Genomic DNA, 15,359 nt, shown 5'->3' with positions numbered 1-15,359 from the left:
ACTGAAGTTTTAAAAATAGTTATGAGAGTTAGAGAACGGGAAGTCACGTTCCTTTTATTTATTTTTTTTAATATGTTGACTTCCACAAAAAAAGTTGTTGTGCTCAGTAAGATTACAGCAGCAAAGATGCTGTTCTCCAGGCCCGCTGAGGTTACTCTAACTGTATTACGTGTTTGTGCATGTCCATGTTTGGTGTTAGATTGTTTATTTTGTTAATATTTCTAGTATAGTGGATTAAACATCTCCCTAACATCTGTATAAATTATATTTAGAAATATATTTAGAAATACAATGCACTTTTTCAGATTTTAAGGTATATGCACACACAGGCACACGACTTTAGATCCTCCTAATATCCATGTAGTCTGAGGGATCTCAGATGTCTGCATACACCTAGCAGTTGGATCATATCGAGGTCGAATCATAAATCATAAAATGGGTCAAACACATTTTTGATTTGATTTTTCCTGGGTGTTTGATTTATGTGGTCTTTTTAGTTTCACAAAAACCTGACCTTTGACCTTGAGGATCAAAATCATCAATACACAAACTCATCCTCGATATTTGGTAGAAGAATCTGTGGTAAGGTTTGAAAATCCTACATCACCTCATTTGAGTTCGCAAAGTTGGGTGCCTGTGCTCACCAACATCCACTGGCCAGGTGGGTTGATGACAATTCCACCCCACACCCACAAATCTGCCCAAGCTAACGTGGAGCTGCCTGCTATGGTGACTTGCTGTAAAAAAGGAAGCAGCCAAAAGTTGGTTTTAGTTAAAATATTTTCTGCGTTTAAGAATCAAAACGGCTCAGCTGAGTAAAACTCATTATTTGTAGCCAGGGGCAGAAAAGTGATTCAAATGATTGAGAGTAAAAAGAAAGCTGACACTTTCCAGACTTTATCAAAGGTGTGAGCATCACAGCAGAGGCCGTTGTGTCAAAGTAGCTGAAGATAAAACACAGAAAAACATGAAGGTGATTTTCCTGGCCTGGGGTTTTATAAAAATATTCTGCAGTAGATCAAAAACGAAATAAAGTCATTAATCAACATATGAACATTATCTGATGCTGCTGACGTGAAGCAGAGCAAAGTTACAGAGGTTTGATTAGAAACACGGCAAAGCGTTTTGCAATTTTGCATAATTTTAAGTTTAAATTTGTTCAGTATTGAACAGCAGAAATTAGGCTTTCTTTTCGGAAGTAAGTAAAAGGAAAGAAAACAACGGCTGACAGCGCTGTAAACAATGATAGACTTGTGCGTAACAAGCAAGCGAATAATGCAGAAAACAGATTTTTAGACTGGAAACTGTTCTTGAAGTATACAGAGAGAGAGAGAGAAAGAGAGAGAGAGCTGTGCATGAAGTGTGATTTTTATTGTGGTGGAAGCAAAACAGCAAAAGTCAGAGGGAGTCCATGACGATGTTTATGTGAAGCGTAGTTTGGATCTCCTTTTGCTGCTGGTTCGGTCAATATTGTTTGGAGAGAGATGAAACTAACAGCTTTGGAATCAGCGCAAAAAGGGCCTAAACACAAAGCGCGGACCCGCCGAAACATCAGAATCAGCGAGCTGTCGGCTTTCAGCCCCGACCGTGTCCGTGCCGTCGGGTGAGAAAGGTGACATCTCACTGATTCTGATCCGCGGGTCCGCGCTTTGTGTTTACGTCTTTGTGCAGAATCCGTGTTCCTGCTCTCATTTACTGTTTTAGCTGGTTGGTGGTTCTTGAAATTTTGTGAGGTTTAACCTGAGATTCTGGCGTTTTGGGCAAAATAAATTAATATTAAAAAAATCAATTCGGGATTTTAATGAATCGATATCACGTTATCCAAGCTAGAATCAATTTTAATCGATAAATTGATCATCAAAACCCACCCTTAATTGAAAGTCACAGGAAAGTAAAGATAAATAAATAAGGAAAATCAAGTAAACAAGTCAATTAAAAAACAAGACGCATGAAGTTAAAGTACAAAACTTTTTTTTTTTAATTTTCTATGATCAAAACTGCAAAACAGCTAGAAAAATATACAACAAATGCTTAACCTTTCACAACATATAACATCTGAAAATGGGAACATAAAAGAAAAACAATATTCACATTTTCCCCATCAATGATAAAAGAACATTCTTTTTTTATTTCCTTTTCTTGACTTATAAGTTTCCAATTATAGTTAAGCTCTGCTGTATTTACTTGTTTTAAACATCTCCACAGTAGCCGGAGTCGTTGGAGAGCTGCGAGTTGGAGCTGCGGTTGGATGAAGAGTTCCATATGTCCAAGTTCATGTGCGGGCCGAAAGGGTTGAAGCTGGAGTACTGCAGCGGTCCGCAGGCCCCCACTGGCTCCCGAGTAAAGGGGGAGTGAGGCGGGGTGATGGGGGACACCGGGGCCGATCGCTCGGGCTGGAAGTGGCTCGGGTAGGGCTCGATCTGGGGTGTCCAGATGGATCCAAACAGGCTGGACATGGGGGAGAGACTGCGGGTACCCGAGAAGTATGGCTGTGGGGGCGGAAGAGAGGAAAAACGTTGTCAGGAGGGGTCGACAGTTTCTGACCTCACCTTTCACTGCACTCTGATACCATCTGTTCCCCACAGTGACGACCTGGCTGCCGTTTGTCTCTCCTTTTCAGCAAAAACAAAATGACCTTTCCAGTTCAGCAAAGACGGCAACACTTCCCCTCATCTTTATGAGTTATGTGATAATCCTCTTCTCTTCTACACAGTCTTACAAATATACCTCAAAGAATTTGAGTAAGTTTCTCAGATCTAGCTGAAGTGTTACTGAACCAAAGTGAGTCACAGAAATGCTCAGATGTATACAATACTGTTAACATCTGTATAAACTCATTTGTCATTGATGCAGCAGATGTTTACGCACTGACACTTCAGTATATATCAATAAAGATGTGGTTTAACAACCATTAGAATCGTATCTGGATTTTTCCAAGGGTAGCTGCATAGGCAGAGGCCACCCAGTTATTTCGATCTATAAGCAGCCTGAAATATGAGTCACCACTCAGTTCAGGAAAGTGCTTTGAGGGTTACTTCTAATAGGTTTTCAAGGGGTAAAGAATTAATGTTTCCTTTTCTTTTTGTAGCCAACTCTTCCCAACCCGCTTCACAGGCCGGGCCTGACAAATAAATAGCTGTGCAGGATGCTGGATTAAAAGAAACAACAACAAAAGGCCAAAAGACTTCGTGTTAATCGTGTTGCTCATTTCTGCCACAGACTGGACTGGTGGAAATAAACCAGCTGCTGTAGCAGCATGCCTCTTTTTCTTCTTTTAACTCTCTGGTGTCCTATCCAGGGTATTTGACTCCACACATCTATATAACAGAGCAATACCCCCGCCCTATTTTTACCCTCGGTAAAGATGTACGTGACGCAGTCTCCTGTACTCTTCTGTCTTCAAGATGAACTTCCCTTTCTCTTATCCAGCCTGTTAGCTTGCATGTGAGCCTGTCTGTTTAGACTGGTTTATGGGAAACATGTATGTTCCTCTGTAGATCACAACTATGACTAAAACTTAACAAGAACCAAAAGAAAGATGTGAACTGGGTTTTAATTTGAAAGGAGCTAAATTTGTCGTCTGTCACTGTGTGTTCTTTTATGTCAGGATTAAATCAAAGCGTCACCCCCTCCGTGTTAGTGTAGCTACACGAAACAGAGGCTACAAACAGAAGAGAAGCTGATTCTATCCTAAATACAGTAACATACTCTTTAACCCAGATTCCCTGCTTCCTTATTTCTGCACAGAGCTGATTACTTTCTGAAAATGATCAGAAGTCAGAACACAGACGTCAGAGGTGTAATTACACTGATCCAATCGACACACATCCAGCTTACATCTCGAACAGGGACATCGAACTCGTCTTACACTGTAGGCCACATGTAGTGTGAATGTCAATGGGGGAAGATGGATCTTTATCAATAGGAAAAGCTGTAAAACATCAGAAAATACAGCTAAAAGCTCAAAATCTGTGCACTTTTCTAAAGCTGTCCAGTCGGCCGGCTTGAAGTCTTTGCTGGGTCGATTCTGATCCCCACGGCTTATGTTTGACACCACTGATCTAAGGTCCGAAGTTTAAACTGGAACCGCAACTGGGTTTTATCACCCATCACACATTTATTTAAAGAGTAATCTTGACAGATGTATCAGCATCTTAACCATCTCCAGCCTATCAGAGATAAAACAGTGTGTTTGTTTATACCTACAGTGCGACGATGCCTCTGCAGTACTGTAAGGCAAACTACACCACCCAGTTGTGCTAGAAAACTTCTCTGTGTTGCTTTATGTATCCAATTTACAGAAGTGCAACTGTGTATTTGCTTTAGGGGACTGAAACCCCTCATGTGTCATCTTTACATGGTTTATTTATAGGCCTCACGGCAGGTTTAGTTGCTGCAGTTCAGTTACTGCTGTAGTTGCAGTGGCTGCTCTGGTTGCAGAAGCTGCCATACCATCTTTGCTGTGCGTTCTGTTAGTATAACACTGCGAGTCACTCCCACCCCTTATAAACATGTAATCAGAATAATGTAAATATGAAAATATTATAGTGAGTAAACAAAAAGTAACTTTACATGGTGCAGAAAAAATGATAAATACTCTCTTTTTTTTTAAGAAAAAACTTCCAATCTGTTCCCCTCGACTGACTGCAGCTGAAGTCATTGATTTCAGGTAATTTTACTGTCATTTGTTTGCACCACCACGATGAATCATGAAGTAGTGTTTTGACTCTGGTTATTGAAACTAAAGAAATGTATTTAGAGAACCTGTGTGCTATAAAAACAATTTTTTCCCCAGTCTATAGAAAATATATCACAAAAGGAATCATTAAGACAAACTGCTGTCATATATAACATAATGGACATAAAATAATATCTCCAAGTACAATTAGTGTGAGTAATTGAAACAGCCACTGGAAGTGGTACAAAAATACAATTACAGATAAAAACCACCGTTCTTTGAAGCAAAAGATGTAAAACCACGAATTCATAGTAACATTTGCACTTTGAAACAGAATATCTGCAAATGAACTGATTACTGCCTCTCAGCCTACCACAGGCATGATGGAAAAGAAAAGCCCTACAGTGCTGCTATTAAATTAAAAACAAAACTTTGTGGTGTAATTGGTGCATCTTTCCTTTGCCGCCCTCAACCAGATGCTTTCTCCCTAAATTGGCACCGAGTCATGAAAACTTTAAGAACCCCCGCGTTAACCATCTGACTCGAGTATTATGAGGCGTCACCTTGCTGCCCACACAGGCTGCTGTGTCCCAGGTTGAGGGCGATTCCTGAGGCTGCTCGTCACTCCAGATGGTCTGATTGCTGTGCATGTTCTGGCCCTCCTGACTGTGAAAACCACTTGTAAAAGTTCCATTACCTGCAAAGTGATAACAAACAACAACTCAGACTTGAACCAGCAGGGACGTTTAGCCTTTGCATTATTTGTTGGTTACAGTATTATATAGCTGATCTTCTACAAAGCAATGGGAACACGTAACCGGTTCAAAGTGCTTATCATGAGCTCGTACCTATGTAGCCATTTTCCGGATAGTAGTTATAGGAACTGTTACAGTGGCTGCTGGCACTATTCCAACGTAACCTGCAGGAGAGGAGGAAATTTTTAACAGAGTCAAAGAAGCTGAAACACTAATCTACAGAAAAGCAAATACGCAGTGCAGCAGCAGAGGAAAGATATTCAAGCATGTGCTTACTCAGTTAGGGATTCTGTTTACAGAGAAGGGTGAGTAACACCAAACTTTTGAGATGAATATGCAGATTATCCACAGGTGAAAAGCCGCTTTATGCTCACATTTGTAAAGTTATTTCCATTTCTATCTATCTATCTTCTATTATCGTTTTTAATCACTTTATGAATCCAAGAGTCTGTTACGGACACTAGATTTGTTTTAGACTCCACTAACTCCAGCCCTCTCTTTGGTGCCGTCATAAAGACCCACGCAGACAGTTCATTTACTGGAACTGAGTGAAGCACCACTAACCAAGTGTTTCCATAACATCTTCAAATACTCACCCGCGGAATGACGCGGTGGTTGGTGGTATGTAGCGCATTGCTTCGGTGGTGTTGTATCTGAACTCACTGGTGAGGGGGATGGGTGGAGCTGACCACGTATCTTCAGGCAGATACTGACCTGTCACATCTGTGAGGAGAGGACACGATAACGATTACAAAAACGGACGAGACGCACAACCGTTGTAGAAGACGAGTTTACTGCACCTTTTGCTTTTTCAAAAAGTGTGCTTTTGCTATAAACGATTAAGCCTTTACCCGTGTTCTGGTCCATTCCTGCAGCAACAGCAGCAGCAAAGCTTGAGGTCAAGCTGGGCCTGGTGGACTCTTGGCTTTGGCATTGGTCTTTATGGTACAGGCTGTTCATGCTGAACAGAGGAAAGGCAAACGTTACGACTTACACTGCGTCTGAATAAACCACAAGATAACCTAAATCCAGCTCTTGGCATTACAAACTGTACAAATCCTATGAAAGCACAGTAAAAAACACATGAATGACCACCTCTGACAAAGTCTCTGGAATACAAATTACAGACTGATAAATTAGTATTTGTTTAAGTTGGCAAACAAAAAGATTAAAAAAAGAAAAAGAAATGTTATATTGATACTAATCAGAACCAGTTCTTGTTGTACCTTTTAGTCTTATAGTTGGCATTAATGGGCTGGTAGCTGTCAACCTCTTTTGGGTACACACTGTACTGCATGGAGTCCCCTGGAAAAACAAACAAACTGACTAATGTTAAAAAGTGGCAAACTACAGTTCTCATCTATTATAAGAAGACTTTTACTGACTAGTTTCCTACATTACACGCATTCACTCAACAGCTGAGAAAGTGTGAGGCTGGCTGCAGAGACAGCACCGCTATAAACCCAAAAAAAGCAGCACTGCAACAAAACAATTTGAGTTGGGTTTCTTTTCAAGAGAAGGTAAGCGCCCCATACTTTTTCTAGATGAGGTAGTGGAGCGGTGTGTCCGGGCACTGGCGTCCTTGTCTCCCTCCATGCTGCTGGTGCTGCTACAGCTGCCCCAGCTCCCTCTGCTGGCCCTCACGCTGCCCGATGAGCTGCCTGAGTCTGAGCCTGATTCGCAGACGCTGCCCACGCGCCACTCTGGAGTACACTTCTTCCGAGTGCGAGCAGGACACACACCTGGCAGGAACAAAGCCCAGCGAAATGAGAATCGACTTTCCTCACCAAAGTAGCTTCATTTAAGGGAAGCTCGGTAATGGCCGAGTCAGTTATTTGTGCCCACCGTTCTGTTTGAGTGGGCTCTCAGCAGTCTGCACAGGCTTCAGTGCTTCTGTCTTGAAGCTGTTGGTGGAGCGGTTCCTGCTGCGGGGTCCACTGACAAAGTCCGCAGTTTTCCAAACAGGTTCCTTCTCCCTCTCTGGTGTTACTTGCATGTTGTGCTCGGGAGCGCTACAACAGTAATTGGGAGACAAATCAACAACAAAACCCCCCCCAAAACAACACATTATATATATTTATATTACTGAGTGTCTGCTTGTTTTTACATTAAACGTCAAAGATATGTCTTAAGGTATCTTTCATCACGAGCTTTAAAAACATTAAGTGTTGCTTTGGTTAAGTACGTGTGTATTACCTGGAGACATTTTCAGTCTTCCTGCGGCTCCTCTTTCCCTTATTATTCCCTGCTGCAGTGCCAGACTCTGTGCTCTGCGCTTTCTTTTTCTGTCCTTTGCAGTCGTCTCTCAGCTAGACGGGGTAAACAAACAGGGATGACAGTTGGGTTTTTTTTTTTCTATAGAAATCTCTTTGATGATAAAAGTCAAAAGAGAAATGAATTTGTTATTGTAATTAAACAGAAATGCAGCAGTCTAACAAAAACTCCTCCTTTACCTCGACTTCAGAACTGTCCCTTTTCTCAGACTCCATCTTCTCTGCATAGTGCTCAGTGTTTTCTATGGGACTGCACACTAACAGGCCCGGTCTGGGTCCTGGACCCAGTGTGACATTATCTGGGAAACCAGCAGGTATTTCCATGGGAAACATAACCGCTGCTGGCATTGTATCTTCTACGACTTCTTTAAAGTCTGGGGCTGTCATCTTCTCCATCTCATTGATGAAAGCTGGCTCGTTGTTGTTGTTGCAGACGTCGGTGTCGGGAGTGAGGGGAGGGTCTGGTCTCAGGTCTTCCAGCTCTTCATCCACTGTCACAGCACCAGCTGATGCTGTGGATGAGCTGGGTTTATATTTGGAGTAATAGAGTGAAACCTTGCATTTCTTCTGTTGTTGGGAGGGTGTGGTTGAGGAGCCCTTCTTTGAGGACTGAGGTCGAGGGGCGAGGCTGTTGGCTAAGGCTGGAGACCCACGGCCTTTACCTTTGTCGGATGTGTGGCAGGTGTCCACGTAGGTCTTACAACTGCCTTTTGTTTTACTGCACAGACAGACATTTGACTATTTAGAGTGTTTTAACACCAAAACGTTTTCCTGCTATGTTTACGATTGGTCTACATAAATAAATGAGGAAGACAAATCTACATACTGTACTCCATTAGGTGTGATATTATTGACTGAACCATTTTCCCGGGACAAGACAGAGTTGTGGTTGCTCCTGCTGCTCGGTGCAGAGAACTCATGCAGGATAAACTGTGCTTGATAAAAGGCCATCAGGCACACACCAAACAAGGAGAAACTGCAACAAAAACAGAGATCCGAAAAAATTTACAAGTTAATCAAAAACTAAACCCCAATCAATAAATGTTCCCCGATGCATCCGCTTCTCCTCACAAATTACTGTTACTGACCATGTGAAGATGAGGGTGACCACCCAGAAAGTTTCCTCCCAGCTGGGGCCAGGAACCACCTGGGCACAGAGGGGCAACATGTGATGGGGAAGCGTCACGTTGAGGGTAAAAGGGAAAGAAGTGCCACGTGATGTCACAAGGGTGAGGTCCCGAATGACCCAGGATGAGGTGAAGTCTGGGGTAAACCTGAAGACGCGGACAGGTAGAGGCAGAGAGAGAAACAAACGGCAAAATGATTAAAAAAAGAGCCAAAATGATGAGATTTTTAAAAAAGGAGAGGAAGACATGTTCAGGACATATTGTGCAAGAATATAAAAAAGGAAGAGAAATAGCAAAAAATAAATACATAACAAGAGAAGTAGGATATTGGGCAACTAATATATTGCGCAACCAGCAAAGTAAACCACATTATGGTTTAAAATGAAACCCAAAAAGTTAAATGAGGGGAAGTCATGAAGGAAAGGGGTGTGAAATTCCACTTACGCTATGGTGAGCTCAGAGGAGCTGTTGTGATCAAGGCTGAAGGAATGACACTGCAGCACCTCGAAGCCAAATCCCTGACACTTGTAACCATTTATATTCATTGACATGACCGTCAGGGGAAGCTCGCCGGCATTCTCCACCTTGAAGCTCTTTCTGATGGCAAAAAGGGGCTTATTGCTGCGCAGACCTGTAAGCGTCAGAAATAATGCCCATTAGCCTGATTTTGATCGTACGTTAGCTTAAAATTTACATCAATATGACAGCTGATAAACTTCACTCTCACCATCACGACACTCCATTAGCGTTGATTGAGGAACATTAAAGCGTAAAGAGGCCCCAGGACCGGGCAGTTTCCCCCCGACTGTTAGCAGCTCTTTAGCCCCGTGGCCCTGCACCATCACCATGTCAAACACCGTCAGGTTGTTCCTGAAAAAAAAAAAGAAAGAAAGAAAAAAAGATTAAAAACACACAAACTCAGACGTCGAAACTTAAAATAGGAAATCAAGAGACACTTAAATCATGCCACATTTAGTCTTCAGTGTTATAAACAAACAACTTACCGACTTTTTAAAAACTGGCTACAAAACACGTTCCACTACACTTTTGTACCAAACCGGGTACCACAAAAATGGCGGAAAACGGATTTGTGAAATGTCTATGGAACACAAAAAACTCAGCACATATGCACCCAGAAAACACAATCAAATCCATTAACACTATTATCAATGAATACCTGATGATAAGAATGGTGGTGGTGGGTTTGTGTTCAGAGGGAGTAAAAACCACAGCAACCTCTCTGGACTCCCAGGGCTGCAGCAGCAGACGTAAGACTCCGGTTTTTTCTTCCATATTCTTACCCACCTGTACAGATGCACACAGGAGGGAAGAAACGGAAAGGATTAGTCAAAGAAAGGAACATGAGACAGTGGCACAGCTTTATTTTGAGGAGTTTTTCCGAGGCTTACCTTGGAGGAAGAAGCCAACAGAGAGAACTCTGTTGTGCTGATGTTAACAGAGAGAGGGCTGATATTAAACCTGCCAATCCAAACAAAGAAAACACCTTCAGAAGTGGAGTAGAAGGAGGTGCTGCGGCATCAAAACTCCAAACAGCCGTGTACTAAACTGCAACAATAACTTGACAATGTACCATTTGGTTAGAAGGTCCAGAGCCTCCAGGGGAGCAGGGTACAGAGAGAGGGCCCGAATCTCTACAGAAACCACTGAAGACGAAGGGTTCTTCAGCATGAACGTCTTAACCTGGAACAAAAAAATAATTTTCCTTTATAAGACAAATGCTTGTTAAGAATAAATGTTTCTTAAATTTAAAAAAAAAATCTTAAAATGTACAACTATATTTTCATTAAACAAACATAACCGACCTTGCTCTCATTGACAGGAGTAGCACCAAAGTCCAGAAGAGACGATGCCTCCACTGGGAGTCTCGGCCACCTGACAAGACGAACATATTTACATGAATAATTATGCTAATGCTGACCGCTGATGGAATATAAAAGCACACAGCGCAGGAGTGTGTGTTTCTGTGTGTGCGTTAAATTCAAGAATAACCTGCAAGGCAGCTTGTCTTTGTGGCTCTGCCATCGAGAGCAGAGTTCAGCTGCTAGTTTGCTGTCCACAGCCCAAGACGAGTGGGAAAAATCTGGAAGAAGAGAGCGTTGCCACTCTGAGCGACCTAATAAAACACAGCAGAAAATAACTTGGATTATAACATCTTCCATCACAGGAAGAAAGAAAGAAAGAGAGAAGTTTTACCTGTTTCAGATAGTCTAAGAGGACAAGGACGTCCACACTCTCTTTCCGCCTCAAACACCACCTCTCCCTGATGGCAAACATACAACTTTTAATTTCTACACAAATGCCCGACCCAAACACACTACCTACTCACCACTGAAACTGCTATTTTACCTTGGAAGGATTAGGATAGAAGTACAGTGGAACTTGCAGTGCTGTGCCCAGGCTGGTATTCAGACTCAGGGTGGAGACCTGGTTAACAGGCAGGGCCCTGCTGAGCAGCTGGAGGGACAGGACGTGCCAGCAGCCCTGAGGAACTGTCAGTGGAGTGTTGAAGTGCATCACCTGACAGACAGGGGGCAGCAGAGATAATCTGTTAAATCTTCCACTTTGTTTAGAATCCATATGATGAATGAATAACTTGTTACAGGTCAAAATCTATGGTCAAAACCTGGCGCAAATTTGATCATCGTGTGATAAAAACTGCGTCCTATCATCACATGTTGCAGTAGTGCATGCCTACCTTCATTACCCCCTGCAGCTTCTCTGAGAGGCTTGCATTCAACACAATGAGAGGCACAGGGAAGGGGTTGCTGAGCCACAAGTCCACCTGGTTAGCAGCTCTTTGTTTCATCTGGAACAGGCTGAACAAATCCTCAACAGGCCATCTGAAGAAAGAAATAAAAACATTAGTATAGAAATGACCCCAGAAGGAAAATATAGATGATATACATTGATATACTTGTCTGTGTTTATTAGTACCTTAAAAACACTTAAATGAACTATTTCTGGGGCTACGTTGTTTCAGATCAGATATACGTTTATTGTGATGATTACAAAATTCCTCCATGTTACCTGTGTGGAACATGTAGTCCAGGGAAGCTGTAGGCTGTCCTGTTTCCCATAATTTTCAAACTGATATGACTTATACATTTCTGGTCGAGGCCAGGCAATGAGCCTGATAGAAAATACAAATACAATTTCACTCAGAAGAATCGGTACGGGCTTAGAGCAAACTATTGCAACTTAAATAAGTAGTCACCTCTGCAGGCCAGTGTAGCCACTTCAGTGAAGTTTTTTGCTTCTGGTGTCAAAAGAACCTGATTAAAGTCCAAGCTAGCCTCTACTTTTGATAGCACCTGCATGTCCTGGAGACATAAAACAACGTTTTAGAGCTGCAATAATTCTACTCGCTGACTGTTGTACAACAAGGCAGAACTCTCACCTTTATATAGAGCTTCTTCCCTCCAGAATTTAACATATAAACTCTTATTTTTGATTCCCCTGTTGGAAGAAGCAAAGAGGAATGAGAATAATGTATACAAATGTGATTCATGTGTAATACAACAGAATGAGGATGACAGCTCAAACAAAGCGACATCAGAAAACAGGTAAGTACAATAAAATACTTCAGAAAGCAGTTCTGAAAAACAATAATGGTTCAAACTAATCACGGGAACTGTACACTGATGCTGTGTACACAACTGTGGCCAAAATAATTTGAACCTTCGCCCCTGATTTGGTGCAAAAACCAGAGAAAGAAAACAAAATCAGGACTGCTGTCATATTTCCCATGCCTCTCATTAGACAGTTCTTTCAAAACTGCAAAATAATCAAAGTCTTTTAATTGTATTCCTTCTCTAGTTAAACTAATACGTTTAAAAAAATGGAAGCGACTCCACAGGAAATATAGAAGCTCTGTTATGGTTAAATCTGTTAAAAAGTAAACATTATTTTGCTTTGATAGAGCTCCATCACACAAACATTCAATGATGTAATTCATGTGTAGGCTGAAATAAATAAATAAATAAAATACCAGTGCATGTTTCTCTTTTCATACTGAAATACTGTTTTATGAACGACAGTCAGAGTCAGGTCGTGCAGCGTGGCACGCTTGCGGTGTGAATTGCCTTCAGGGCATGAATCAGAAAGGTCGCAGACACCCACCGGATGCATCCTGTTCAGCAGCAGGGGCCACCAGTAGGACCAAAATGTGCTCAATGACATAGGGCTTGAGCTTGTCCAGGTCAGCAGGCTGGTCACCACGCGCCGACAGATTAATCTGCAGACTGAGACGCTCCTCGCTTTGGAGGCAGGACCCCTGGGACAGAACAGGAAAAGCATACAGTCATGCACCAAACACAAGGACAAAATAAGGAGCACATGAACAATGACGAGTAATCTGAGAATTTAAAACAAAATCCAACAAGCGGGAACAGAGACTAAATACATACCCTGACTTAGATGCCCACTTTTGCCAGTCTGTTAACTGCTACCACCCTCCCTGTTACTAACACCCTCTTAAAGTTGACAGATCAGTAGTGGGATAGTGCAAATCTCACTACAAACCAGGGATCGTCTCAGTGGGTGAATCACCACTTGACGAACTGCAGACAGATACTATGGCTTGGTGCCACTGGGGGATCAAGACCTGCAAAAGCAAAACTAATCCCGAGAAACCAAGACTGCTGGTAACTTCTGTTGGGCTCATTTGATCTGTACGCAGCCGCGACTCCGACCCAAAGCCCATTTTGTTCAAGTAGACTTGAAAAAGAACTGAGCAGCAGGTGTCGGTCCTGGATACGAGCCAAAAGTTACGGCCGGGGCACTCACGCCACAGCACACGAGAAAGATTTCAGTTTGTATTAATATGACAGCGTAGTTGTCTGTGTCTGCAGCCGTCTTCTCTCACTTCATGTGCACTTCTTCGATTATAAGGTCACTTGAGAAAGCAATTAAAAGCCTGGCAAGAGATCTCCCTCTCCCCAGGGCTTCTGTAGAAAACAGAAGGCGCTCAGATGACGAGCCCGGCTGTCTGTTGGACGTTTAAGACTGGAAGGCCTTCTGCTCAAGAGGACTGAAGCTCAGCTCCGATTTTGCTAAGTAGGGGTGAACTAAAAATGGTGCAAGATCACACATCGTAAAAAAATCAAGTACGCGGCTAACTGCCTTTCTATTTATGTCTCCTTATTTCCACAAAGTTTGCCCTAAGCTTCTTCTCATAGCATCGTGCTTTTCTTTTGATATTTTCAAATGCTTGCAGTAACTGCAAATCAAGAATATCTAGGATTTTAAAATCAACAACAGTGCTTGAGAGAAGCTGCTGAATTTTCAGGTGTGTTTAAAACCATTCTGAGCTGGAGTAATGTGCCAAGATCTTCCCAGAACCTCTAAATTCAGAGGTCTAAAATCCAGGCACGCGAATCCCTGTACTTGTAAAACATGATTCTCCAGAGCAGCGTGTCAGCTGAAAAGGCTCGACAACTACTGAAACAGATGGAGACAAATTACCTGTGGACTGTTCCAACTCTTCGGTAAGCTGCACTCCAGGAGTAGACCCAGTATAGTGATGTTGGAGGCATCTTCCTGCAAGAGCAACAGCAATGGTCACAGGTTAAACAGCCTTTTTCTTTTACTTGCTGTAAAAGCATTTGCATTGCAGTACTGTAATCCCAACAGGTGCACAACAGGATACAAAGTTTAGAGCAGCTTTCTTGAAGTTGTACTTTAACATATCAGAGTGCAACAATTTGGTGTATAAAGACCACACTTTTTCAAGGTAAATAAACAAACAATGACCAATCCACTTTGTTTACACTGATTTGAGAGCCGCTGATCTGGGAAAGGTGTGACAAAAGAACATCAAGTAAAAGTAAGCATACATGCATGTACCTAATTACAGATTTGAGCTGAACTTCAAGCAACAGAACAGAACAAAACTGAAAGTCCTGGCACTGAAGTGCTTAAGCAATTATGTGTAAAGTGGGAATGAGCTCAGATGGGGAAGTCACTACAAAGTTGCAAGACAGAGTGAAAAACACTATTTCAACCTCATATGCACATAACATGGAATAAGAACCTAAACGGCACTAAAAAGACTTAAACATCGGCTACAACATGAAGCATAACACCACAAAGAAAAAAAATATTGCAAAAAAATTGTAAAGTTGGTGCAAATGTTACAATTTGTGTGCGATAAGAAGAAAAAGAAATACACATATACATGAACACTGTGGGGGAGAGACAGAAAGAAAAAAATCGTGCATGCAGCTTTGGCAGCCGTTTGTGTGACTGAGTGAACACAAGTCTCTGCACTTCGCTCAGCTGACATTTTGCAACTGCCACCCCACTTCCTGTTGTGGAGGCGGACACGCCTTTCAGATGCCTCTTACACACAGACAAAGACAGACACACACTTTCACTGCCTCAGCTTGTTTCAAAAACTATACAGAAGTTGTTCATTGGTTTTCGGTTTTGCGTCGCTGTGAAGCGTGTACGAATGAATGCTTCTGTGTGGCTAATTTGATTTGAAAGCAAGTGTCTGTTACATTGG

General features: G+C 42.2%; 1 protein-coding gene across 3 annotated transcripts in view; it reads right to left on the bottom strand.

The window, feature by feature from the left end:
* Positions 1–1,954: 1,954 nt before the first annotated feature.
* Positions 1,955–15,359, bottom strand: part of tmem131l (transmembrane 131 like) — a 31,747-nt gene continuing 18,342 nt past the window's right edge. For all 3 annotated transcript variants that reach the window (XM_082536189.1, XM_082536191.1, XM_082536190.1), the window contains exons 8-34: positions 14,318–14,392; positions 12,974–13,127; positions 12,252–12,310; positions 12,069–12,174; positions 11,882–11,984; positions 11,550–11,694; positions 11,201–11,371; positions 11,048–11,114; positions 10,844–10,967; positions 10,657–10,726; positions 10,425–10,534; positions 10,243–10,312; positions 10,011–10,138; positions 9,561–9,703; positions 9,278–9,464; positions 8,795–8,980; positions 8,533–8,682; positions 7,887–8,424; positions 7,630–7,742; positions 7,279–7,445; positions 6,969–7,175; positions 6,660–6,738; positions 6,285–6,394; positions 6,030–6,156; positions 5,527–5,597; positions 5,242–5,375; positions 1,955–2,489 (exon numbers count right to left, since the gene is read on the bottom strand). In XM_082536189.1, coding sequence (XP_082392315.1) covers positions 2,190–2,489; positions 5,242–5,375; positions 5,527–5,597; positions 6,030–6,156; positions 6,285–6,394; positions 6,660–6,738; positions 6,969–7,175; positions 7,279–7,445; positions 7,630–7,742; positions 7,887–8,424; positions 8,533–8,682; positions 8,795–8,980; positions 9,278–9,464; positions 9,561–9,703; positions 10,011–10,138; positions 10,243–10,312; positions 10,425–10,534; positions 10,657–10,726; positions 10,844–10,967; positions 11,048–11,114; positions 11,201–11,371; positions 11,550–11,694; positions 11,882–11,984; positions 12,069–12,174; positions 12,252–12,310; positions 12,974–13,127; positions 14,318–14,392 — 3,894 coding nt within the window. In that variant the 3' untranslated portion in view covers positions 1,955–2,189. The remainder of the gene's footprint in view (positions 2,490–5,241; positions 5,376–5,526; positions 5,598–6,029; positions 6,157–6,284; positions 6,395–6,659; positions 6,739–6,968; positions 7,176–7,278; positions 7,446–7,629; positions 7,743–7,886; positions 8,425–8,532; positions 8,683–8,794; positions 8,981–9,277; positions 9,465–9,560; positions 9,704–10,010; positions 10,139–10,242; positions 10,313–10,424; positions 10,535–10,656; positions 10,727–10,843; positions 10,968–11,047; positions 11,115–11,200; positions 11,372–11,549; positions 11,695–11,881; positions 11,985–12,068; positions 12,175–12,251; positions 12,311–12,973; positions 13,128–14,317; positions 14,393–15,359) is intronic.

This window comes from Aulonocara stuartgranti (genome assembly GCF_965226115.1).
Source record: "Aulonocara stuartgranti genome assembly, chromosome: 6".
Taxonomy (NCBI): domain Eukaryota; kingdom Metazoa; phylum Chordata; class Actinopteri; order Cichliformes; family Cichlidae; genus Aulonocara; species Aulonocara stuartgranti.
The sequence above is the reverse complement of the archived record's forward strand: the minus strand, read 5'-3'. Positions and strand labels throughout refer to the sequence as shown.